Raw genomic sequence first — 26,569 nt, 5'->3', positions numbered from 1 at the left:
GTTATCTCACATGCCCTACGCCAATCGGCCTTCCGCTTCTCGTTAGTCACTTGGAGTTCGTGCCATTCAGAGTATGTGCTGCCAGCATCATCTCGAGGCCCAGAAATCTTAATTCTCTGCTTCGAGAACATGATTTTGTTTACTCTGTTTTATTTATTTAATTCAATTATTTTATTATTAATGAGATATTCTTATGTATTTCTTTCTTTCCTTTTCATATTTGATATTCTAGTTTTTAATAAACTAAATAGATCATATCTAAACGGCTCTCACAATGTTGATTACAGAAAATCAAGTCTGTATAGCTGCATATATATAGAAATGATAGTAATACAAAACGCCAGCCATCATATCATCTATGACGATATCGAACCGAACATCGTGTTTTTGTTCAGTGTGAGCATATACATGAATAAAAGGACAATAACAACAAGGGTGCTGGGGATATCATAGTCAATCAAGCTAATAGAGGTTGTGTTGATCGTGATGGTCGTGAAATGTGCAAGCAAAACAAGATGGATGTGCGTGTGCTTTTGAAATAAATATCATCATCTTATGATTCATACTCGTCTTCTCTCGGCTGTGAAAGTGACAGCTTCCGCTGGGAAGAGATAGAATGGGAACGTGACACGCCACTATTCTCGGCGTTGCGTCTTTCTTCTTCTTTCCGCTTCTTCTTTCGGATCTTCTTCATTGCTTCTTCGGTTAATTGCTGACGGAAGAGGCGCTCGACGACGTCTTTCTTGCGAGTCATGCGGTCGCCGATCATGATGAGGACACCGCCGGTGATGTTACAGCAGATAGAGCAGCAGAGGATGACGGTGGTTAGGGCGAAGGGGCGGACGTGGTAGCTGATGGCCCAGGTGCAGGTGCCTAAGGCGATTTGGAATAGGGAGTGGCAGTCGAGAAGAACGACGATGGCGATGAGGAGGCGCATGGGAAATGCATAGTGGGTAAAGGTTTCATGGGGTTTGTAGAAGGTGTGGGATTTGGAGAGCTTGTTTTGATGGTGGATGAGCTTGAGTTGTCGGACGGGATCGAGGACGGTGAACTCGTATTCTTCGCCTTTCGGGGTGTCGCCAAGTTCGACGTCGACGTCTGTTTCTCGTCGAGATGGAAGGTCGTTCTTGTTCTTGAGATCGGGGAGGTGTCGTTTGCGCCGGATCTTCCATGTCAGGAACGTGTAGCGAGCTACGAAGATCATGTGGTAGGTGTCGATAGCTCGAAACGGGGCCAGCCCGTCACCCATGATTGCGAAGAGGGCCACGAGGACATTATCGATGACGTTAATAATATAGGACTGCCTGCCTCCGACGTTGATCCAGCCTGATAATGGGTTAGTGCTCTGCTCGATGATTCGCTGGGTGAATTGCAATCACGTACCAATGAGGAAGAGTACCCAGGCAAGACCAAAAAGTGTGATGAGTGTGGCATACAGGGTAACCAGAAATCCAAGAGCTGCGGAAAGAACGTCAGCAGCAAATACTGAGAGTTGAAAGTGCCGTCACTCACGCTTTGAGACATATTTTCTAAAACCCTTCATCGAACGCTTAAACTTTGATCGTCGAGAATGCAGCATGTGCCGGACATGGTCATTAAGCTCTTCGATTTCTTCCGGGCTCCAGCCCGCAAGGTTGCTGCCCTCAGGCAGCACAGCAAACCGAGGCTCCTCCCCCTCGCCGATAACAGACGTAAGAGTATGCTCCACGGATGGACGAACTTCAGGCTCCTTTATCTCATCCGCTCGTTCCTCATCACTTGTCGATTCCAGTTCTCTCATAGGCGATGGCGGTGAGAGCGTATAAGTCTGGTTGCGATTCAATAGAGGGCCTAGATTAGGAATGAACAAGGAATTCTGAACATTCGTGAGGGTAGATAAGGCCGACACTTCCGGATCTGAGATACATTAGGCTACTATACCACGAAACCATTTGGTATGATGAATAGCTTACCGATGACGTCCAGAACATCCACAATATGGGACCGATATTCGTCGTCCACCTCATGGGTTTGAGCCGGTGCACTTCCACCGACCGTCGACGCGCGATTGCGCGTGAACCGGTTTCCACCCACTCCACTTGCCCATCGCATGGGGGTTCGACTCCCCCGTCTCGGTATCTCTGGTAGCGGAGGGACATCCTCCGGCATTCGTTGGTTTGATGTGGAGGAAACGATCGGGCTCGACGCCTCCTCTTGCACCGGGCGCATCTGGCCGCCCGTGGTCACCCGTGCCAAAGCAGCCGGGTTGGGTGTAGACCATCGCCCAGGTCGAGGCTCCGAGTTGCTGCGACGACGGTTGCCCTGCCATGACTCGTCTTCGGTGGAAGCTGCTGGGATGGAAGGAAGAGGGGACAGAGCGACTCCTGGAGTTCTGCTGGTATCGCCATTTTGTTGCGATGGCTGTGACCGGGGGGTGGACAAAGTCGCCTGTTCAAACGAAGGCAGGCGTTGGAGGCGAATGGACGGGCGGCGAGAACGCAGCGAGGCCGCACGTTGTCGGGGGTATGACGTCGGTCCGGGGGAGGGCGTGGCCGACGGTGGCTGGCCTTCGTGGGGATCGGGCGAGCCGTTGACGGGCTCGATGGGGTCCATTGAAGACGGCGTGCACGAAGAATCTCACATGGACGATGAGGTTTTCTCGAAGGGAGGGGAAGGAAAGGAACGGTAAAAATATTCAAGAGGCGAAGGATGGAAAGTTGAAAACGAAAGGGGCCGCAAAGGCTAATTTATTTATTGGAGGATGGGATTTGCTGCCAGGAAAGGAAGCTGCCGTGGTTGCGTCGTGACTAAGCCAGTCAGCATCACCACCCTAACTCACTGACTGACTGACTAGTCGTTAGTTTCCAAGTGGATTCGTCGATCCTCCAAGGCTTGTCGAGGGTCTTTCTTGTTCCTCCAGTGGATGGATCTTGCAGCCGTGCGCTGTTCTTCCACATCTTAGTTTATGCATCGGTGTATATATTAACCTGAATCTCATTTTTTTAGCTGCAACTCTCTGAAGCACAAAGATAATAAATTAGTCAGTTCACCAACTTGGCACCGTCCAGTCCAACTGCGGTCTAGCCCCCCGTGGACTGCCTTGGGCAACAACCGTGCGTCTCCCATTGCTGGATCCCCAATCGTCAACTCTCTGGGCCCTCTCGTAATCCTCCACTACTGAATCACAATGAATTTCATAATCTGGCCTTGTTGCATGGGTATCGATGCTATATACAAATCGTATATTCAGTCAATACTCTACCCCTGCAATAGCCTTCAATCCTCAAATATTAGCAGAGGTTTAATCTGACTCGACAAAAATATATACATCCCCACCCAAAAGACCCAGCTCCGCTTAGTGCCCAACCATTGCCTGGTGACGCTCATTATATCTATTTCCCTGCGGCTTGGCAGCATCAATGATCTTGCGCATCTCTGCTTTTTCCTCATCGGTCAGGTCGATCTCCCGAGAAGCCCAGTTTTGCTCCAACCGGTGCGCCTTGGTTGTGCCGGGAATGGCAATCATGCCTTGAGCAGCAACCCACGCCAAAGCCACTTGGCTGATCGAACAGCCTCTCTTGCTTGCGATTCTCTTGATCTCATCCACGATCTTCTTGTTGGCATAGAAGTTTTCACCTTGGAACTTGGGGGCTAGCCACGTTTAGTAGGCATAACTAGCAAGAAATTCTAATTGGGCAAGGCAACTTACAACCGCGACGGAAATCGTCAGGCGCAAAGTCTTCGGGCGTCTTAAAGGGAAAGTCGTCCACAAGCCAGCCATGCCCGAGAGGACTGTAGGCCACATAGGCCACTCCCAGCTCCTTGGCGGTGTCGATCAGACCGTCCGTCTCGTGTAGGGTCTCAAAGGCCGAGTATTCGGCTTGGACGGCGTCGATCTTGGCAACTGGGTAAAGTTAGCATTGAACAGTGATAGAAGTCAGACAGTTAAACTAACTGGAGTTGGCTTTACGCAGAGTTGCAGCAGAGCATTCCGAAAGTCCGATATACTTGGTCTTGCCTGCCTTGCGGATCTCATCCAGAGCTGGGATGGACTCCTCGAGAGGGGTGTCTGTCTGGGGTCAGCCAGTCTGATAAAAGACATGGGTGCATAGCACGTACTAGGATCGATACGGTGGAGGTAGTAGAGGTCAGGTGTGAAGCCTAGTCGTTCAATAGTTCCTTCAATGTATTCCTTGATATGTGAGGCAGAGTTGGTGACGGTAAAGCTTTCAACTTTGAATCCGCACTTCGAGGCAACTGCATCAGTCAGTACCAGATTGTATTACTGGGTTACATATGTACATACTGAAGATCTTGTCGCGTACATTGTGCTTGCGAATGAAATCTCCCAAAAGTTTCTCGTTCACACCCGCTTGGTAAATAACCTGAGACCATGGGTTAGACTTTCACATCTTACTCAAGGAGTTGATGGGCTTAACTCACAGCCGTATCCCAGAAAGTGCAGCCAAGCTCGATAGCTTTCAGCAGAACCGGCTCTGCTTCTTCAAGACTGAGGTTGTAGCCCAAGCCGAAGCTAAGGCCCATGGCACCGAAGCCAGGCGACGGAACCTGAATGTCTTGGAAGGGAAGTGTCTTGACCATTTTGACGAAGGGTGTTGACAGTGTTGAGTGCTATAATCTTGTGTGAATCTTGAGAACTTGTAAATGTTATGCAGGTAGGACTGGAAGCAGTTCTTATAGGAACAGCTGTAGGGTCATGACATCGCCCATGGCTCTGTTTCCGGTGGACCCTGGACAGTCCGGCACGGGCTCGGAATGGACCCTTTCTTTTCCCGAGTATCCATTTTAGCAATTGATTCGCAGCTTGGTATTCGAGTTTCCACTGATGTGTCAAGTTGTAACTTCTCGCCTCCAGTGTAGTCTCATACTATGGTACCACAGATCGCCTATGCGGGCAACTTACACGCTAGCCGCGGGAGTATCAAGTTGATGACCGCTTAACTCCCCCAAAATCCGTTAAGTCCGACAGAACCGAGAATATGTCCATAGTTTGTTAGGGGAGTGAACCACCCACCTTAAGCTCAAGATGGAGATTATGGAATTAAAACATATTTCAAAAGCATGCTAAACCTCTTTCTGGTTCAGCGCATATGCAAGGGTCAGCATTTAGTTCCCAGTCTAGTGCCGATGCGGGGTCCAATTCCGTTCTCATCCACTAATGTTAGAGTGGCAACTCTCGTTCCGACGGAGATTTGGTAAGTCCTATAGTTCTAACTGCAGTTCTGCGAATACATAATGAGCTAGCCGCCCTATGACGAACGTGGATATTTCTGAGTATCCTATGAGGGCTTCAGCTTACCAGGCCGTGATTCGTTTTGTGTGCATCAAGTTTTGAAAATCACTACAGCGTCTGAAACGAACATTCCTCGGCCAGCAAATATAGTGTGGTGGATGTCAGGATTCAGGTTCGATCTGTGAACCCACCCAACAGTGTATCCGGGGACCGAAGAAGGGCTTCATATATTCTCGAAAGAGCCGAGTGGTGCGCCTGGAAGCTATAACATTCTTCATCAGCGAGTCTTCTATCTTGGTTCAGAGATTTGACAGAGAACGCCATCCCACACATGTCTGAACTATACTATGTGGGCACTAGCCAAGTTGATGTCAACGCTTGATGCGGCCTCTTATTCCTCCAACAAGGGAGCGCACATAACGGAACCTCATAACCTGGGTAGTTATCGCTGTGTTTCAATCAATGTCCACAGCGTTGAGCAAAAGTTTTGCTTGTTGCAGGGAGCTTATATTCCATAACCAATTGATCTAATAGTAATGCAGAAACGTGTGCTGTCTCTCCAGAGTTACCTTTGTTGGAACAAGATAAGGAAAGTGAGTATTTTGAGAGGTTACTTGCTCGAATATCTTTCAAAGTGCACTACGGCCGGCCCGTGACTTCTCTTGAGCACGTGGTAAGGCACACATTCCCCCCATGAGTGCTAACTTGGCTTGGATAGTGACCTGATCTGTACACTTACAGTTGAACATTTACGCTCCCTTTCTCGTTCCCCACACGGATCTCCTGTGAGTTCCTATCGGAGATTATGAGAGGGTCAATTCCAAAAGGACTGTCTCCGTTCATTGGATCTACTTTGTATGATCCTAGGCAGGTTTATACAAATAGTCCGTTGCAAGATCAGCATCGCATTTATAGTGCATATGAAGACGTTCTAGTGGGCAACGCACAGCATCGATGGCCGAAGACATCCCCACAACCAGGCTCCAAGCTGTCGTACAGCTACCTAACCATGTCACCCAATCAACAAGTGTCCGACCCGCTACTCTATATCAGCAATAATCTGTCGCACTTCACTGATATTCTCTGTCTCTGCAGGGTACTGACAATACTGTCTTTTCTAGAGGCATCCACTAACAATCCTCTGTTATTGTCCAGCGTTAAATTTCTCTACGACCTGACCGCTCACAGGACTTTGTGCCAACATCTACAGTAACTCGCTGAGAAAGTGGACGAAGAATATATATATCAATGGGTAAAAATACGTGGACATGTTTCCTCGGCTTTCATCGAAGATGCCCTTGTTATATGGGTACTATAGTGCCCAAGTTCGGAAGATTGGGCAGTGCTAGTAGAACTAAAGCCATCAGTGCAGGTGTATAGATAAATGACCTATTAATATATCCAGGTAGACCCACCCTCTCGTAAAGGACAAAAAGAAATTATTTTCGAGGCCAACGAATGAAACAACGGCAGAAGCAAATACGCGGACAGCTGCCGATAAGCACACTATCCTGAACACTAACCTTACTACGGAGTACAAGTAACTAGGTGATAGGTTATCGGTAAAGGAAGATCTTTGAGTCTATTTCTATGATTTGCTTCTTTGACTAGCAGCGACTGCAATTTCCAACAATGTGGTAATCATCAAGGAATCGAGGTATTGAATGGTTTGGTTCTTACCCGTGCAAGGAAGTATGAGACTGCAGTGTAACTGGAATGTTATGATATAGCGATGGAATATTACTACCGGATTTGTTGAAAGGATCCGAACATGAGAGGGGTAAAGAGGGGAAATTAAAACTAAAGGTTGCAAGTCACTTGTTGGCAGGCAGTACCAAAGAAATTGCTCCAAACATGCTGACAAGGAAAGAGGTTAATGCCAAAAAATATTCAAATAGTATAGTGGTAGGATCAGTCAAGACAAATGACCCCCGAAGATAGGATACTCTGTGTTGATGTATGTTCGCATTGCGCGCAAAAATATATATCCCCTACTGACCAAAATACAGGTCGCTAATATTTCGAGGCCAATAATGGAACTTCCCGGGCAGTTGCAGGTAGAACATCATGGGGATTGTTTGGGATTGGGCGGGAGTCGGGCGATTTCGTGGAACGGAAATAGATTGGTTGAAGGGTGATTGACGGGGTGCGTCATGTGCTTGATGTCTCGGCTGCAGGGGGGAAAATCGGGTTTGCAGGATGCATACAGGAGTGACAGACGACATTTTGCAGTTGATTGATCGAGCTTTCACGGACCCCATGTTTGAGCTACAAGAAAAAGAAGATGGGGTGGTGACAGTCAAGGAATTGACGCCTCAATTGGGTGAAGTATTGCCGGTACTACAATCATCATCAACAAACAGGGGAGAAACGGAACTGCCGGGTGGAAATGGATGGAGTGGCGATGACGGGAGAGGGCGATCTGGCCAGATACAAGTTGGTTGGCAAGTGGGGATGGGGCTCGCGGGCAGCCTGACTAATGCTAAGGATGAACTGGCGACTGCAGGTCAATTAGTTAGTTAGTCAGTAATGATACCATTGTGTTGTAAATTTGAGGAGGTGTATTCCCTGCAAATCATTGTCATTGTTTTTTTTGGGAGGTTGTATTATATTTCACGTGGGAGGGAAGGTCAGTTGTTCAGAATGGCTCTGATTTGGGAAGCAACGATGTTTCTCCCCAACAACCACTAGTGTTAATCGAAGAAGGTTCATGAAGGAGTGAGTCAACAACCGGTGATGTCAGATCCCCTGCAAAGGGCTCCAGCTGCTCCATCGCGTCTAAACTGCTCCAGGGAAGGTGCCTGAGGGCCGCCCAGACCGCCGGACGGAAAGTCCACGTCGGGCACCCCAATGCAGTCTAGCGTCGTACGGAACTGGTACGGCTGGCCAGCTCCAAGGCATCTTCAGGCAGATCTGGGCTGATCCAGGCATCTTCAGGCAGCAACCTGCCCCCTTCGGCATAGGCCCGCCACCGCCCTCGCTGCCTGCCCTTTTTCTCTCACCTTCTCCTTTCCCCCCCCCGTCGACTTCATCCTTCCTCTCAAGGTAAATCTTCATCGGTTTCAATACCAGATTTCCCCCAAGTCAACTCTCGTATCTAGGGCACCAAGCTACCCTTTTCCTCCTATCTCCCCCCCTCTTCAAGCTATTCCCATTCCCACTTGCTTCAAAGGAATTTCAAGTACAGGCAGCCTTTAGCTACTCCTGAGTCCTTGTCTTAACCGCACACAAACCCGGTCAAGACTTCCCCGCGCGCAACTCAAACCACCGTTCAATTCTCTCCACGCTCAACTCCGTTGCGTCCTCAGCCATCAAGATGTCTACTGCCGTCGAAAACACTACCGACAACGTCGCCTCTGCTCCCGCCACTACCGCCCCCGAGGCTACTACCAACGGCACTGCTCCCGCCCCTGCGCAGTCCACGGACGCTGCCGCTGCCAGTGCCGATGAAGGACGTCGGTTGTACATTGGGAACCTCGCTTATGCGACCACTGAGGGGGAGCTGAAGGAGTTTTTCAAGAACTACAAGATGTAAGTGCTTGACTCTGCTTTGCTTTGTTATTGTTCCACCTGGCCTTTCACCTCCCGGTTGGTCTAAGCTCCGTTGGGCTGGTCCTAGCGGTTGGCGAGAGCCACGTTTCCAACACCCCCCTTGCTGCCATCGGACGGTAGTACCGCGCAGCGGTGGTATGTGACTACTACTGCAGGCACGCCAGTTCTTCAGAGCTCCATTTCTGAAACCCCCTTGATTATCTACATTCTTTTGCGGCAAGTAACATCGAATCTAACAATGGCTCTTTAACAGTGAGAGCGTCTCCATCCCCGTGAACCCTCGCACCAACCGTCCCGTTGGCTACGCCTTCGTGGACCTCGCCACTGCCCAGGAGGCCACCGCTGCTATTGAGGAGCTGTCTGGAAAGGAGATCCTCCAGCGCAAGGTCTCTGTGCAGCTTGCCCGCAAGCCCGAGCCCGCCGAGGCCAAGGCCGAGGGTGCTACAAGTGGCGGTGAGGGTGCCAGCGGTAACGAGGGCCGCAAGAGGGCTGGTGGCCGTGGCCGTGGCCGCGGTCGCGGTCGTGGTCGTGGAGGCCGTCTGCCCCGTGCTGGTCGCTCTGTAAGTGACTCGTTCATTATCATCCATCCAATTGAATGCTAATATCCCATGTAGCAGGCCCCAGTTCAGAACGGTCAGGAGGCTGCCGAGCCCACCAACGTTCCCGGTCAGGCTGCTCCTCTGACTGAGGTCACCAACCAGAACGAGACCGCTGCTGCTGCCGAGTCCAAGCAGGCCGGTAAGCCCCGTGCTCCTCGTCCCCAGAAGCAGCGCGGTCCTCCCGAGGATGGTATTCCTTCCAAGACCAAGGTCATGGTTGCTAACCTTCCTTATGACCTGACCGAAGACAAGGTACGGACGATGAAGTCACAAAACACAGCAACATGCTAATTTCCCCACAGCTCAAGGAGATCTTTGCAGACTACCAGCCCGTCTCTGCCAAGATTGCTCTTCGTCCCATTCCCCGTTTCATGATCAAGAAGCTCCAGGCTCGCAACGAGCGCCGTAAGGGCCGTGGTTTCGGTTTCGTCACCCTGGGCTCCGAGGAGCTCCAGAACAAGGCTGTTCAGGAGATGAACGGCAAGGAGATCGAGGGTCGTGAAATCGCCGTCAAGGTCGCCATCGACAGCCCCGGCAAGGAGGACGACGCCGTCGCACCTGCTGAGGCCGAGACCACTGAGCAGGCGACCGAAACTCCCGCTCAGGAGAACGCTGCTCCCGCTGCTGCTTAAATGACAATCTCGTTCCCCACCTGAACGAACACACCCCCGTGGAAACTCGGGGGATCGATTGGAGGAGGTGAAGTCGGAACCCGTCATCTGCATGGTTTTTCTTAGTGGGCGTCGGCAGGAGGCCAATTTCTTTTCCGCATGAGGAGAAAGGCGCAAGAGCAGAAAGGAAAAGTTCTAAAGCCGAAAACCTTTGACTATTCTTCCTATTTGATCTGGTCCTAGGGGGTTCTTTATATGTTATATCCGGATACCCGAAAGGGATTCGTTGTTGGAGATGAAAATGCCGTAATGTGATTGTCTGACGGAACCTGACCTTTGCTCACGAATCTTGCCATTCTGCCACACTGTATCTTAGCAATATTTATTTAGCTTATGATTAGCCGCAAGGCTGGCCTTGTAGTATTGTGCATGTGTTTATTGTAGTATTTTCCACGCCCGTAGTCATGAATATCCAACCATTCTTCGCTTCATTCTGCTTCATGATTGCTTATAGATACCCTGGATTTCTGTAGATCTAACCATATACCGTAGTAACACTACTAACTGATAGCCAGAATACATCGCGGTAATGCCGTCCCTCATACTACTTAGTATTTCTCCCACACTAAAGTCATTGGTCACCAGTACGGAGTACTAGTAGTAGTGTGTAAATCCAGCCTAGATCAGCACCGCCAATGTGGGAGAGGAATTGAAGGAATGTTAGTCAATCACGGCAACGAATAAACGAAAATCTCGTCATCTCTGTCACTATGAAGAAGATTCTTTCTCAATAGCCTGTAGCTGGGAATAGATAGAAACCGCCTGATCGTACGTCTCATGCGAGGTCCAGCCATCCCTGCTAAGGATGCCGGACATTGCGTCCGAGAAATCCTGAACTTCGTTCCACCCTTCGCTATCTTGCTGGTGATGGTGGATTTCGGTGGAGGTGAAGGTGATGGGGCATTCTTCTGTGGTATCTTTTAGGGAAGTCCAGTTCCTTTATTTGTGGTTTAGTTGGTATTGCGTGAGTAGTATGGGGGAGATGATAGCACTTACTTCTAGATCCGTATTAGTGATTCCCGTAGTGGTAAGATATCTCCATCCCATGTATTTCCCACGAAGTGGATCGGATGGGATAGTATCTTGCCGTTTGGGTATCGGAGGACGTTGTCGAGGAGTGGGTTCTTCTTCGCGGTGTTTTTCTCGTAGAGGTATAGTAGGATTGATTTGGAGATCTGTTCTCGGAGGTCTCTTTGGGTATCTGTATCAAGGTGCTTGAAGTTCTTAGGTGGTTTGACGATTATTTCTCCATTGTACTCGAGGAAATGCGGGTGACGGCCTTCGAGGAATAAAAGACCTGGCTTTGCCAGTCGATTATACTGGTGATGTGGCCGGTGTATGGTGCATCAGTTTCAGATTGAACACAATTCTGATAAAGTACTTCAATATCAATAGATTTGGTACGTTGTAAGTATAATGACTATATAGCGGCTCTACATGCTACGAAGCTGAAATAATTTCTGGATATATTCTACCTCCATGGATTATCCCACCCAGCCTGCTCTACAACAAATGCGATAGCCAGTTCGGAGAACCGAGCCATGTGCTGGCAAATCGTCAGCAAGATATTGACAGGGTGAATGCGGTCAACTTACTTCGATAGAGAAGACGCCCGTTTCATCGTCAACGTCCATCCTATCCTTGATGCCGTGAACGTAGGGGTCCATTTCACCCGGGAAAGAACCCCCAGCGAGCGGGTTTCCTTCAGAGGCGAAGGCAGCGGGGTAGTTGAGTTTGGTGTAGGACATGTAGTCGGATCCAGCATTGCTAATTGATTATTTAGTACCTGGTAAGATATCTGGATACTTTGGGGTCTTACGGGCCAAGCTCATAGACTTCCGCTGGAATGGAGATGTATTCTCGACTGAGATTGACTGTCCAGTTTGTGAGCGCTGCATCGGCTTGGGTTGCAACAAAGCCGATGGTCTCGGTGGCATTACGGGCAATAAAAGCCGTCATATCCTTTGCAGATGTCAGTATTGAAAACCGGAAGAACAAAATGTTGGAAGACATACAAACTCCATCATGGCACCAATCTTAGCACCCTGCTCCTTCTTATACCGCGCAATGGCTTGACTGCCCAGTAGCCCGCCCTCTTCAGCTGCATACCAGTGGAATTCCACAGGTCCATCCTTGGGCGTGTAGCCATTCTCGGCCAGAATGCGGAAGGCCTCGAGGATACTGACAGTGCCAGAACAGTCATCGTCAGCACCAGGCGCGGGCAACAGCGGAAAGAGATAGTTGGCCGAATCTTGGTGTGCGCCAATGATGGTCAAAGGCTGAGAGAAGCTGCGGACTTTAGGCTCAAAGCGTGCGATAATTGAAGATTGGGGGAAGGGGTGGGTGAAGTATTCGAGAGAGATGTGGGTGCGGAAAGGCGAGTTGGAGATGATCTTGGTTCAGTAAGTTCATATCCAAGGATTGTGGCTGATGGGGAGGAAATACCTCAGCAATATGGTCGTGCAGCCACTCAGAGCTCTGTTCGCCGTGAAAGTCCCCGTAATATCGGTTGTAGTAGGAGGTCATGTGCTGCAGGACATCGTGCATACGTTGCGTCTCAATTTGCGAGAACAGCGGCTTCACGAGACCTTTATGGGACAGCTTGGGAAGGTCTGAGGGCGTTAGTCCAACAATAATTACTGTGCCAGACAGAAAGACTTACTGGGATCCCCAGAAACCGAAGCCATCGCCTGCTCTGCGTAAAAGTCCTGATGGTCGGTGATGTCTACGAACTTCTGACCGCGTTGGCGGAGGCGCAGCTTATCGCCTTCAGTCATCCATTCCGCCTTCTCTTCGCCTCTAATGTGCAGAAGACGAGGTTCAGCCAGAAGAGCTGCAGTTTCAGGACGTAAAGACACCATCGCAGCAACTGGGTCGGAATAAGTGTTTAAGGCCGAGACGATGGCCTCGTCCACGACGTGTTCGCCGAGTGTAGTCTTTGGGACCTCGCGATCCGCGGCGAAAACTACTTGCGAGTCTGGCTGTGGGTGCGGGGAAGCCAAAGCTCCTGCAGTGCTCCAGAGGAGCAAAAGATGGGATGTCCTCATGATAAGAACCAAGTTGCTGTGGATATGTAGGTGCTGAACTACGGCGCTGTGAGCTGTGAAGTGTAGAGTCAGGCTTGTGGAGGAAGAGGAGAGATAAGAGGGTAAATAAGCTCTCCGGCGGCAAGGGACAAAGCAGGCAACGGTCGGGCCTGATTAGCGCCCGCCGGAGTCCGGAACCGCGCTGTTTGGGGAAGTTTGGTGCCTGTCATTTCTATTGCCAGCCATAAATGTGGTTCCTTATCGGTGGATCCAACTTCCAAAAGTCAATAATGCCACCATCTGGCGAAATCACATTATCGAAGTGACTCATGCTCTACGGATTGAGTTGCCTAATTTCAGCATAAGCACTACTTATGCCAATAGTGTCATATGAGAATGCTTGTGGCTCGAGCGTCTTGAATACTCCGTACCATTGATTGCTTTATCTTGCCATCTCCTTGCTGCAACATCTCAAGTGACTGACAGCTACTAACTATACTATAGAATTGCGATAGGTTATAACTTACATGGAATGAGTTATAAAGTCGCTTCGAAATCACCTAATGGCTTTGGGTACTGGCCTAATGAACGCTGTACACATACTCCAGTTGTTTGGCAGGCTATCCGAACGTATGTGAGATATGCTTCGCTTTTTCTATTGCACAGACATGAGGCTTGCCAGCAAATATTCGTTAATTTAGCCATGAACATTGGAAGCATATAACAATGGTTCATGTCCGAAAGTTGTCTGCTGTTTCAAGTAGCCAACTTCGCTCTCAGGCAATGCAAAATCCATCGCGTCGCACTTTATCGCCCAAGACAAATCAACAACGAACTCTTCTGCCCTCAATGCACTGGCTGAAAGGGGTCTTGGAATGAGGTCAGCTCCAACAAAGAGATCGGCTGCAACTAATCACTACACAGCTTTGAAGCCAGCCAAGTCCCGACAATGGCCGGCGTTGCACTGGGTCTCGACTCTTCTACTCCACACTCCTCTGCTTTTCATGCCGTGTTCATCTACTCCTGTAACAGAACGTATTGAAGGCTTGCCAAAGTCACAGTCAACCGACAATTGCTCTACCTTAGTCACCGTCACTGATAATACTGATTTTTCTCTAGATACAGCAGTGAGAAAACCGACTTTCCTGGATGTTGATAATGTCATTTATATAAATCAGAATACATAAATATGGAAGCAGTGGATCTTCACCTTGTTGGTGTTGAGATGCCGTTTGAAGCCCAATGGGTACCACAGTTGGCTGAGCTGGAGCCATGGGACAACAGCGAGTGGAACTGCTGGCCGCATCCTCGGCAGCCAAATCCCGCCTTCCATTAATTGCACCCTGGACACTACCATCCCTTCTCAACTTTCATACGCAGCCTCACTCGTTTCGCCTGTTGCGATATCTACTTTTACTGTTAAGTGGACCCGACAGGTTGAGTTTCATCTGGCGGGTGGAGAGACTAACAGAAGCTAAGGATAGTGCCTCTTCTCCCCTCCGATCGGCCCCTCTCTTTCTTGCTGCTGAACCTCCCCGATCTCTCACCGCATCCAGGGGCTGGGGAGCATTGAGCAATTGCTGCCCGTCTTATTCCCGTCCTTCATCTGTGCTTCCTGCTCTTATTGTCCTTGACTCATCATGTCGCGAATGTGGGAGGTCGACCCGGAGACGAGGGCCAAGGTATGCCATCGTCACCCCTCCATCTCCTGTTTCTGCCACTGCGTCCGCGTCGACGTCGGAGCCTTGGACAACACACGCTGACTTCCCCGGATCTGCTCTCCCCTCTAGCTCCTCCAATTTTCCAAAACCAATGGCAACGATAAATGCTGCGACTGCGGCGCCCCTTCGCCTCAATGGGTATGAGTCCTCTATCCTCAGACGTGCGCGGCACTGTCGCCACGATTCGCGCAACCGTACTTACCAACAATACGCCCACATACAACCATCACTGACACACACTCTACACCCAGGCATCCCCTAAGTTCGGTACCTTCATCTGCCTGAATTGCGCCGGCACACACCGTGGCCTAGGTGTTCACATCTCCTTCGTCCGCTCTATCACCATGGACGCCTTCAAGACTTCCGAGATTCTCCGCATGGAGCACGGTGGCAACGAGCCGTGGAAGGATTTCTTCGATTCCCATCCCATCACGCAATCCGAAGGTCGCACATTCGAAGATTCCACCATAAAAGAGAGATACGAGGGCGAGGTGGGCGAGGAGTGGAAGGAAAGACTCGCTGCAAAAGCCGAAAGAAGAGAATACGTTCCGGGCCAACCCAAACCGCAGCAACCGAAGAATAAGGAACCGACATCTCGGTCGAGCACGCCCCTCGCTGCCCGGACCGGATCCCCGGCATCGCACGACGGAGTGCCGGAGATGAGCAAGAAGGAACGCAACGAGGCGTATTTTGCTCGGCTGGGTAACGAAAACTCCTCGCGCTCGGAATCGGTACCTCCATCGCAGGGAGGCAAGTTTACCGGATTTGGGGGCGGAATGCCTGTTACAAATACGCCCAAACAGTCAGGTAGCGGGGCGGCAATTCCAGGATTCGATGATTTCCAGAAGGATCCTATGGGTGCGTTGACGAAGGGCTTTGGATGGTTTGCATCGACTGTAGGGAAGAGCGCGAAGACAGTCAATGATTCGTACATCCAACCTACGGCGAAGACGGTACGTTCCCCATGCATCTTTCATTCCCGTTCGCTATGGGCCAGTAACTGATGAGCTCTCCACCATTTAGATAGCAGAATCCGACCTTGCAGCACAAGCGCGCGTTCACGCCGCCACCCTCGGCCAAAACATGCAACACGGCGTCCGTGGCGCAGCGGACCATTTCCATCGTTTTGTGGAAGGACCCGACGAAGCTGCAGCGGCAGCCGCGGCACGGAGAGGCCGTGTTGAACCGGAGAGGAAGGATTTCTGGGACTCGTTTTCTTCAGTCGCAGCGCAGGATAGCCACCGGAGGACCGCATCCAGGTCGAGTGCCATTGGCACTGCGGCAATGAAGACGGGGCCTGGTGGTGCTGGCGCTTCTTCGACTTCGTCTGCAGCTGCGTCGTCCGCAGCAACTGGCACGGGGGCGGGCTCGTCCGCGACGGCAAGGAAGAGTACAGATGAAGGTGGATGGGATGATAACTGGTGAAGAGCAATAGAGACGGACAGATTCTAGACACAAGCCTTGTTATTATTGTTCAGGAGAGCCTAGCTGGGTAGGGTACGTTAGATTGGTTACAGATATGGTGCATTACATTGCCTGTTTCATTTGTTCATCTGGCTGGAGTGTTGGTGTTGTGCTGTGTTGTGCTGTGTGATGTGATGTGACGAGACATTCTTGCATGGCAGTGTGCGTATACAATTGATTCATATTGATTTCTCCATCAGTGGCCTCTAACTGCACTGTAGACTTTATATGAGATTCGTTTCTTTTTGAAAGTGGAGTCGATACCTGGTTTGTAGAAGAAGAAAAAGTAAGAAGAAATTCGGACTCAATTATAAAGTAGTAGTATCTATCCCCAACGCCCAAACCAAACCCGGATATCAATATCAATCAATAAATCTAATCTAATCAATAATCTCCCTCGCCCTCCTCATCTCCTCCTCACTGGGCATGTTAACAATCATCATATAAATAACTTTCTAGAACCAGACGTTAGCAATCAGCCCCAACTCAAAAAAAAAAAAAAAAAAAAAAAAAAAAAAAAAAAGAAAAAGAAAAAAAAGGAAAAAAGAAAAGAAAAGGAAAGGAAAGAAAAACAGAGAAGTTGCATTTATCTGAGATCTCTTCCATTATAGCTTGGGCTCTGCTCCATACATTCTTCTACATAGATCCCTCGGCGGGCCCTGGAATACTTCGGTTCTCCGGGAGTGGATCATAGCCCGGGTAACCATGTGGCCCGAACCGCACCCCAGACGATCGACGGAAATTAGTGGTTGGTCAGGGCGGTTCCCATGGACAATACGTAGTACGGAGAACAGATTTAGAATAAAGTTCGAAGCGAGTCAGTGGCCAGCTAAAAGCTCTTTAAGCTGAGCTGTACAGAGGTCCTTCTTCGAGTCACGAGATGTGCTGGGTAATTTCGCCTTGTTTAAGATGTTTTACTTCTCTTGTGGTTAGATTACCGCACCATATCACATTATTTGCAACGGTATCCACTCAAGGAAAGGCAATCTCAACGTGCAAGCGTTTAACCGATAATGTATTGGCTGTTTCGCTGTTCATTATGTACGCCATAAAGGAGTGTAACGCTTGTATCTCGAATACATTCCCTCACCCTATTTGATTTGTCACTTCATCAATCGTTGAATGTATATCTTCTCAATTTAGTCACTAATTCATTGTGAATACCTCTATTTCAGAAATACCGCCACATCCCTGCCATTTCATCGGCCCGCTCCGAATTAACATTACCTGATAGTTCAGTTTTTCCAAGGTGGAATCTTCCGATTTAAGATTCATTCATCCACCTATAGATAGATAGATAGATAGATTGGGTTACCCTAATATAGTGCGGCCAGGGCACTCTTACAGGACACCTGTAGCCTGAGTGAGCCTCTATACTGCGGAATTCTATATACAGGACCCTATTCCTTCTCCTATATTAAATTCTTGTAATCTTACGGTATCACTTAAATACCATAATTTAAATATGAAGCTATTCCTAAATTTAAATTAACTAATCAGAATATATATAGCAGTTCTCTTATAGATATCTTATAGATAATCCTATAAAGGCATCCCCTTGTAGAATCTATTTAATTTTATTTATATATTTTTTCTAATTTTCTCTGTATATTCTTTTTAACTCTTTATATTATATTCTTTATTTTATTCTTATATAAGCATCATGATAAGTCTTATTATAATAGATCTTATTATAAGATTCCGGACCTATTTACTCCTGTTCTTTACTTAGTTAAAGACTTCCATGGCTATAGAGATCTGTAGGATCTTATATAGATTATTTTAATTTATTATAGTGGTTATGGAGATCCGCAGGGCTTTTATATTCTATTATCTTTTATAGTGGCTGTAAGAGTCTGTATAACTTTATATATACTATTATATCTTTATAATCCTATACTAAATTCTGTAATCTTCCACAGCTTATTAGCTTGATAAGTTTCTATATATATATATATATAACTTATAGACAATTTATTTATTATTAGAATTAGTTATTATAATTATTATATATATAAAGAACTGTGAGGGGAGAATTAATAATATAGATTTATAAATATATTTCTTACCTATTATATATTTTTCTAATTTTTAAATATACTTATATTTAATTCTCTGCTGTCCAGGACTTATACTTATTATTATTAATTATTTTTTTTTATATTATATACCTGAGGCGGTTTTAATAATAATAAATATTATAAATATCCTGTCTGGAGCAGGAAGCTTGCTGTATATATTATATATTTTTATTTTATTAGTACTTTTTTCAGATTCTATAATATTAATTAGATATTATACTAGATTAAGTATTAAAACTTATTATATAAGTTATATATAAATAAAATATAGTATACTGTTTCTAGTATTACATAATATTACTTATACTAGATAAAATTAATTTTTTAAGTTATATATAAAGATATATTTAGATTAATTTTTTTTATTTAAGTCTAGAAGAAGGTACTCTACTGGACTAGAATTAAATTTTTATAAAATTATATTAATTTTATATTAATTTCTAGGATATATTATTAAAAGATCTTACTGTAGTCTATATACTGCTAGTATTAATATTATTATTTTTTAATTAATATTTTAATTCAGGTATTGACAGATAATTATAGAATTTAATAATTTAATATTTATAATATTTTTAGACTGTTAATTAAGCTGCCCGGGAGCTATCTAGTAATATATTTAATTATTTTATTTATAAATTTATTATTAAGAATCTCTATATAGGCAGGGATCCAGTAAAAGCTGATATTTTATTTTTATTTATATTATTTCTTAATAAGATTAATAATATATTAAATAAAAAATTATTTTAACTGCATGCTGGGATTGAGAAAATATTAAAAAATATTTTAATTATTTATATATATTTTAATTACTTTTTAAAAAAAAATCTTTTTATACTATTTACAGAATTAAAATAATTCTGACTAGCTTAGTACAGGAAATAATATTTTCTTAATTTATTTTCAGGTATATCTGCTAGTTATATTTAATTATATTATTTAAAAAAATAACAGCAGCCCTGATCTTCCTGTAATAGTTAAATTTATTTATATATAATCTTTATAATTATATAACTGATTAGGATCTGCTTTTTTATATTTTTAATTAATATATAAGAAAAAGTTTACTAAGACAGGATTATATAAGATAATTTTAATTTAATTTTCTGGATATTAATTTTTTCTTATAAAAGTAGTTTTTTTTTTATTTATTCTAAAGAAGTCTGTAGCAGGATCTTATTACTATAAATTCTTTTTTTAATAATATCTATATATATATTTAATAATATAATTTAAATAACTGTTTTCAGTTTAATTTTATAAAGATATTACTTTATTAATATTATATATAATTTTATATTAAATATATCTTTAGTAATTATCTTAAATCCTCCAGTGATATTATATTTTATTTTTTATTAAATAATTATAAATATTTAGACTTACTAGTTATAATAAAATATTTACTTATAAATCTAGAATATATATTAGATTAGAAATATATACAGGACCTGTAAGATAATAAAATTTTTATATAAGATTTTTTTTTTAATTAATAAAAAATTTTATTTAAATTTTTTTATTAAGCTCAGGGCCTGAATATCTTTAGAATATTTTTTATTAATTATTATTATATATTTATTAAATTATAAATACTGGTCCAGGATAATCCTGAGTAAATAAATTAATTAATTAAAAGTAATAATATAACTATTCTTAAAATTAAGATTTAGTTTTTTATTAATCAGGTTGGGGTGTCTCTGGCTTTAGAAATATAATTAAAAATATATTAAAATAAATTTTTTAGAAATAAAGACTAATATATATATAGCTAATTATATTTTATAGATTTTATTATATTATAATACTAAATATTAATAATTTAATTTTTTATCCGGTCTAACCATAACTATAATTATATTATTAATATATTTAATATTATTTAGTAAGCTGTCTATTATATTTATATTATAAAAAAAAACAGAATTAGAGAGAGTAGAGACTCTTAAAAAATATTTATATTAATTTTAATTTATAACTAGTAATATATAAATAATTTTAAAATAGTATAACAGTTTTCCAGGAAGGATTAGATTTATCTAATTAAATTATTTAATATTTTATATTTATAAAGATTATAGATCAGTTGTATATATAAAATATTATTAAATATTTTAAAAATATTAAAAAATAAAATAATTATAATTTTTTTTATTTCCAGGCAGATTTTATAATTTTAATTATAGTATATAGGACTGACTTGATACTTTATTTTTTTTTATTACTATAATAATTATTTAGCAATAGATAGTATTACTTTATAAAATAATTAAGTTAAATAGTTATATATACTTTAAAAGTCTTACTAAAGATATTAAATAATATAATTAACTAATATAATTTTAGTTTGGAGTAGTTATCTTTACTAAATTTATAAAAAATAATTATTTTAATTTTTTAAAAGTAGTTTAGGTACTTACCTGCTTTAAAATATATATTAAATAAATATATTAACTAAGAAGTAAGTATATTTTTAACTGTTTATAAAATCTTATTTAAAATATTATTTAAGCCAGGTACTTTATCTGCTCTAGATTAATTAATTATAAGTTTAATTTTTTATTCTGCCAGCGGGGGTATATTAAATAGATTAAAATATTTATATTTTTTTATATTTGTTAGATTAGTAATAAAAAATAATAAAAAGAATAATTTTATTAAAATTCTGATTTTATTATCTAATTTAAAGTATAGAATACTGTTTTTAGTAATTAAAAATATAAAGGCCTGGTAAAATATATAAATTTTAATTTATTTATTAAAATCTTATAATTTAGATATACTGCTGGATATAATAATTTATTTAATTTATTTCTAGAAGATAAATATATAATATTTTTTAATATAGATTTATATATAACTGTATTAATATTATATTTTTAATATTATTATTTTAAGTATTTTTATTTAATATTTTTATTATTATTTAATAATTTTTCTTTAAGCCTGTTTAATAGGTATTTATAATTTTTTATATATAGATATAAATCCTAATTATATATAGAGATCAGGCTGGACCAAGAAGATAAAGACTTTAATTAATTTATTTATGATTTTTATAAAGTCTGCTGTATCTTAGTTAAAGTTGATATTTAAATTAAAAAAATATTTTTAATTTTATTTATATAAAATTATAACTAGCTTTTGCTAAAACTTTATTTTATTTATAATTTTTTAATTATAATAAGCTGTTGGCTTCTTTAGTTATAAGATAATATTAATCTTTATTTTAATAAGATAATAATTAAATATTCTGTTTAATTATAAAACTAATTAAATATATTTTATCTAATACTACAGATTCTATAAGATTAATATAAGATTTAATATAATATCTAGTTCTTATAGAATATTTTTTATTTAATTAATAAATAAGTCTTCCTGTTCCTGGACTTTAATAATTAATCTTATAATAAGATTTTTGGTGTAATAACTGTTAATAGTTTTTATTTAATAATTATTTAAAAAGTCTTAGCATGTTTTTTATTATAGATTTTTAATATATAGATTTATTTACTCTAAATTAGGTCCTGAATATTAAAATTATTAAATATAATATATTATTTTTTTCTGGATATAATATTTATTTTAAGTAGAGTTTTTTAAAGATAGTAGATTTTTTTATTTACTATAATTTATAAAGAATTATATATATTATATATAAAAATCTTGATATAGTTTTTTATTATTATATATATAAATATAATATATTAATTATAGTATATTAAATTCTAGAAGAAGATCTTCTGGATAAATATATATATTTTAAATTTATAGAGACTCTGTATACTGATTTAATAAAAATTAAAATATATTTTTATTATTAAAGAAAAGTATATTATATTTATCTTGAGATTAATTTATAATTTTTATATAATAATAATATTATAATTAAAGATTTTAGGATTCTGGAGAAAGGGGATTATAATTCTATATAAAAAATATTAAATATTATATTAAAGAATTTATAAAATTAATTATATAATTATTATTTTTTTTATCAGAGCTAGATCAGGTATTTTTTTTAAATATATTTATAGTATTTATTATCTTAATATTAGACTTGATAATTTTATTAGCTTTAATATTTTTCTAACAATTTTTATATTTATATTTATTAATTAGTAGGCTTGGCTAGCTGTTTTTAATTTATTAAATATTTTTTAATCTGCCAGCTCTTGTATAGTATTTTATAAAAAAAATATATATTTTATATTAACTGATTTACCTGCAGTTATTTATTAGATTTTATTTAAATAAAATTAGTTTATATATATCTTTTTTTTAATCTTCTAGAGAGCTCTTATTTTGAGCTGTTATTTTAAAGTAGATTAAAAGATATTATATATATTTTTAGAATATTTAGATATTATTTTTAGAGATATAGATTAACTGGAAGTCATTAAATTAGATATTAAAAATTATATAGTTTACTGATTTAAGATTTTTATATTAGTTATAACTTCTGTTTAGTCAGATTTATTATTTTTATTTTAAGAGTATTCTAGTTCTGATAAGATATTATTTTCTGATTAAGATTCTGAGATTGCTTTAGATTCTAAGATTATTTTAGATTCTAAGACTGCTTTCAGAAAGTATTTATAGAGTTTTATTAGGATTGGTTAATAGTATTTAATAAGACTATTTTTAATATAGGTATATATAGGGGTCATTACTAGTATTATTATTATAAAAATATAATTATATTTATTTAAAATAGATTAATATATTTTATAATATTTAACAGGTTTTTACTCGCGTGATGATTCTGATAATTCTAATAAATCTAATAATTTAAATATTATGTATTCATGATCTTCCTTGTTAGATAAGAAGTTGTATTTCTGGCTGGTTCTGATCTCTGGGGATGTGCTTGGAGTGGTCAGTACTATGGCTGGCTGGGCTGTGGCTGGCTGGGCCGTGGCTGGCTGGGTTGTGGCTGGTGGTTCCGGGTGGTATCTGGTCTTGTTTCTCTTAAGGTGTTTAATGATCTTATTAACTTCTTCCCAGGCTGGGCAGCTCTTGTCGTGAATAATATGTAGATCTTTATAATTAATATAAATAAGATTAATATAGTTTAGATATATAGACTTGTTGTATAAATCTAAGTAAAAAAGATAATAAATAAAATAGATATATTTATAATAAATATATTTAAATATTTAATATTTAGTATATTACACTAGGCAGGCTTTAAGATTATATAATTTTATATAATATATAGATTTTTTAAAATAGAGCTTGCCTGTATACAGAAGTATATTAATATTTTATAATTAATTAAAATTAATAATTAAAGAGTTTTTTAATTTTATAGTTCTAGGGATCTAGTAGTTGCCTGTTTAATTAATATATAAAATATATATTTTTAATATTTATATATTAAATTATTTAATTTACTATTTAATACTGCTATTTATTATATTTTTTCTAGTAAATAAAATCTTTAGAATACTGTGTATGAGTATTAAGTAGTAATTATTAATAATATATATAAATTTATTTTATTTAAAATATTAAAATTACTTATTATTATATTTTATTAGAGTTTCTTTATTTTTATAACTGATTATATAGATATTAATATTTTTTAATTTATATATTTCTAGTATATAGATGTATACTGTCAGTCTTATTTTTTAAATAATAATTTATATAAAGTTTTTAATAATTATAAAATATAATATTTAATAGGATAATTTATTATTATTTTAATAGATTTAGATTTGTAATTCTGTTTATTCTAGTATATTAAAATTATTATTAATATAGATATTAAATAAAATAGAAAATAGACTAAAAGATTTATTTTTTATTTTTTTTATCTTGTTATACAAGAATTAGATAAATTAAAAAATATAATTAATAAGATTTTTTTAATTAAATAACTGGATGCAGATCTTTTTTATTATTTAAATAAAGACTATAATATCTGATTAACTAAATTTTTTTTAAACTTATTCTTGGCTAGTATAGCTAGAGTATAATAATATTTAATAAAAATAATATTTATTTTAGCTGGTTCTTGGGTATTAAAATTTAATAATTCTAATTATTTAAATAAAGATATATTTATTTATTTAGCTGGGCTAGTCTGTTTTACAGAAGATTATTAATATATTTATAAAGTAGAGAGGACTGTACAGGAAGTAATAAATTATAAAAAAAAAAGATAAAATAAAATTTAAATAATATTATTTATTTTAATTATTTATTTCAAGGCTCTTATATGCTGTATTTATTTTGGGATACTTTAGAAGTATCAGAAAATAAGTTATTTAAGGTTATAATCTGTTAGTAAATAATATTATAATTAGAAAGCTGTAGATAGAATAGATATAAATTAAAATAATAAAAAAGATAATAGACAGATTTAAGTTTAATAGTTAGTATTTTATCTGTATTAAGTTGTATATAGATTTATTATATATATATATTTTAAGATCTAGTCTGTAATCTGGATTATTTTCTTAGTATTTGATTTAGAGTAGTCTAGTAATATTTAAGAGATTTTTTTATAATAAATCTAAGTAATATATTATTAATTAGTATATTTAATATCTGGTATATTCTAGAATAGTATTATTTATCTTTTTTTATTTAAATATAGAATATAATATCCAGGTGGATCAGCTGAGTAGTAAAAGTTATAATATTTTAGTATAATAATATATAACAGTTTATAATAATATTATAAATAGTGCAGCTAGCCAGCTAGTTGTAATATTAGTTATTATGATTTAAAATAACTTATTTTTATGGAGGTCTGTTGGGCCTCTTGAATATAAGAGTATATTTTATTAGAGATCAGGCTTTTCTATAATATGGGTCAGGATTTATGGTATATTATTTTTCAGGATTAAATAGGGTCTCTACTAGTTAGGAGACGCGTCTGGGTGTTCCTCTGCGTGTTATAGAAGGATGTTTGTAGTTGGTTATGGTATAGCTGGTTGTAGTATTTATAATATTGCTACTCTAGGATATTATATTTAAATAGTTGATGGGCTCCTGCTTCAGCGTGTCTCTTTAAGTAAAAATTAAAATAAAGAAGAAAAAGGCGTGCTGAAGTAAATATTTATAAAAAATAGAAATAAAGATTGAAATAGAGAAAGAAGAGATGTGCTGAAATAAATATTTATAAAGAATAAAAATAAAGATTAAAATAGAAGAGAAAAAGATATACTGAAGTAAGTATTTATAAGGAATAAAAGTAAAGATTAAAATAAAGAAAAAAAAATATACTGAAATAAGTATTTATAAAAAATAGAAGCAAAGATTGAAATAGAGAAGAAAAAGACATGCTGAAATAAGTATTTATAAAAAATAAAAATAAAGATTAAAATAAAGGAAAAAGAGACACGCTGAAACAAGTATTTATAAAAAATAAAAATAAAGATTAAAATAGAGAAAGAAAAGGCGTGCTGAAGTAAGTATTTATAAGAAATAGAAATAAAGATTAAAATAGAAGAGGAAGAGGCGCGCTAAAATAAGTATTTGTAAAAAATAGAAGTAAAGATTAAAATAGAGAAGGAAGAGATATGCTGAAACAAGTATTTATAAGAAATAGAAATAAAGATTAAAATAGAGAAGAAAGAGATATATTAAAATAAGTATTTACAAGAAATAGAAGTAAAGATTAAAATAAAGAAGGAAGAGGCATGCTGAAGCAAGTATTTATAAGAAACAGAAACAAAGATTGAAATAAAGAAGAAAGAGGCATGCTGAAGCAAGTGTTTGCAAGAAATAGAAGCAAAGATTGAAATAGAGGAGGAAGAGGCATGCTGAAGCAAGTGTTTGCAAGGAACGGAAGCAAAGGTTGAAATAGAGGAGGAAGAGGCGCGCTGAAGCAAGCGTTTTCTTCATCCACCTATATATTTCTCTCTCTGTCTCTCTTCCCCCAATTCTTTTTCTTTGATCCGTCAACGTCCTGCGCGGCTGTAGGGCATGACCATGCGATGTCTGATCTTCTGAGAACGGGGGGAAAAGAAAAAAGAAAAAGAAAAAGGAAAAAAAGAACAGAATGGTTTATTTGCGTTCAGGCGAAATACAAATATGTATCAAGTACCTGAATATGTAATTAAGAGTCCTGCAACTGACAGTTATTTAGTTCTTTGCTCATGGCACGCCGCCCTCTATCTATGTGAAACCGGGCCTATCGTGACTTGGACATCCACATAGACCTTCATGCATCCTGGCCAAACTTGAGACTTGAAGCATGT

The 26,569-nt window shown here is 39.4% G+C and overlaps 6 protein-coding genes across 6 annotated transcripts; 3 read left to right on the top strand and 3 right to left on the bottom strand.

Moving 5' to 3' along the window:
- Positions 1-553: 553 nt before the first annotated feature.
- Positions 554-2,592, bottom strand: AKAW2_70942S (uncharacterized protein; the record flags this gene model as incomplete). Its single annotated transcript, XM_041683580.1, has 4 exons — positions 554-1,326; positions 1,384-1,458; positions 1,513-1,896; positions 1,953-2,592. 4 exons carry the CDS (start codon positions 2,590-2,592, stop codon positions 554-556), a joined length of 1,872 nt encoding a protein of 623 aa, XP_041547826.1.
- A 742-nt stretch (positions 2,593-3,334) lies between these two features.
- Positions 3,335-4,581, bottom strand: AKAW2_70941S (uncharacterized protein; the record flags this gene model as incomplete). The annotated part of the gene is made up of 6 exons (XM_041683579.1): positions 3,335-3,630; positions 3,689-3,883; positions 3,935-4,048; positions 4,099-4,236; positions 4,286-4,364; positions 4,423-4,581. The coding sequence occupies 6 exons, from the start codon at positions 4,579-4,581 to the stop codon at positions 3,335-3,337; spliced, it is 981 nt and encodes a 326-aa protein (XP_041547825.1).
- A 2,851-nt stretch (positions 4,582-7,432) lies between these two features.
- AKAW2_70940A (uncharacterized protein) lies at positions 7,433-7,756 on the top strand (the record flags this gene model as incomplete). Its single annotated transcript, XM_041683577.1, has 1 exon — positions 7,433-7,756. One exon carries the CDS (start codon positions 7,433-7,435, stop codon positions 7,754-7,756), a length of 324 nt encoding a protein of 107 aa, XP_041547824.1.
- A 793-nt stretch (positions 7,757-8,549) lies between these two features.
- AKAW2_70939A (RNA-binding protein) lies at positions 8,550-10,016 on the top strand (the record flags this gene model as incomplete). Its single annotated transcript, XM_041683576.1, has 4 exons — positions 8,550-8,764; positions 9,039-9,345; positions 9,400-9,636; positions 9,687-10,016. The coding sequence occupies 4 exons, from the start codon at positions 8,550-8,552 to the stop codon at positions 10,014-10,016; spliced, it is 1,089 nt and encodes a 362-aa protein (XP_041547823.1).
- A 1,510-nt stretch (positions 10,017-11,526) lies between these two features.
- Positions 11,527-13,102, bottom strand: AKAW2_70938S (uncharacterized protein; the record flags this gene model as incomplete). The annotated part of the gene is made up of 6 exons (XM_041683575.1): positions 11,527-11,601; positions 11,651-11,822; positions 11,875-12,017; positions 12,071-12,448; positions 12,501-12,667; positions 12,718-13,102. The coding sequence occupies 6 exons, from the start codon at positions 13,100-13,102 to the stop codon at positions 11,527-11,529; spliced, it is 1,320 nt and encodes a 439-aa protein (XP_041547822.1).
- A 1,619-nt stretch (positions 13,103-14,721) lies between these two features.
- Positions 14,722-16,227, top strand: GCS1_2 (GTPase-activating protein GCS1; the record flags this gene model as incomplete). The annotated part of the gene is made up of 4 exons (XM_041683574.1): positions 14,722-14,763; positions 14,872-14,940; positions 15,054-15,755; positions 15,826-16,227. The coding sequence occupies 4 exons, from the start codon at positions 14,722-14,724 to the stop codon at positions 16,225-16,227; spliced, it is 1,215 nt and encodes a 404-aa protein (XP_041547821.1).
- Between the last annotated feature and the right edge of the window lie 10,342 nt (positions 16,228-26,569).

This window comes from Aspergillus luchuensis, chromosome 7 (assembly GCF_016861625.1).
Source record: "Aspergillus luchuensis IFO 4308 DNA, chromosome 7, nearly complete sequence".
Taxonomy (NCBI): domain Eukaryota; kingdom Fungi; phylum Ascomycota; class Eurotiomycetes; order Eurotiales; family Aspergillaceae; genus Aspergillus; species Aspergillus luchuensis.
The sequence above is the reverse complement of the archived record's forward strand: the minus strand, read 5'-3'. Positions and strand labels throughout refer to the sequence as shown.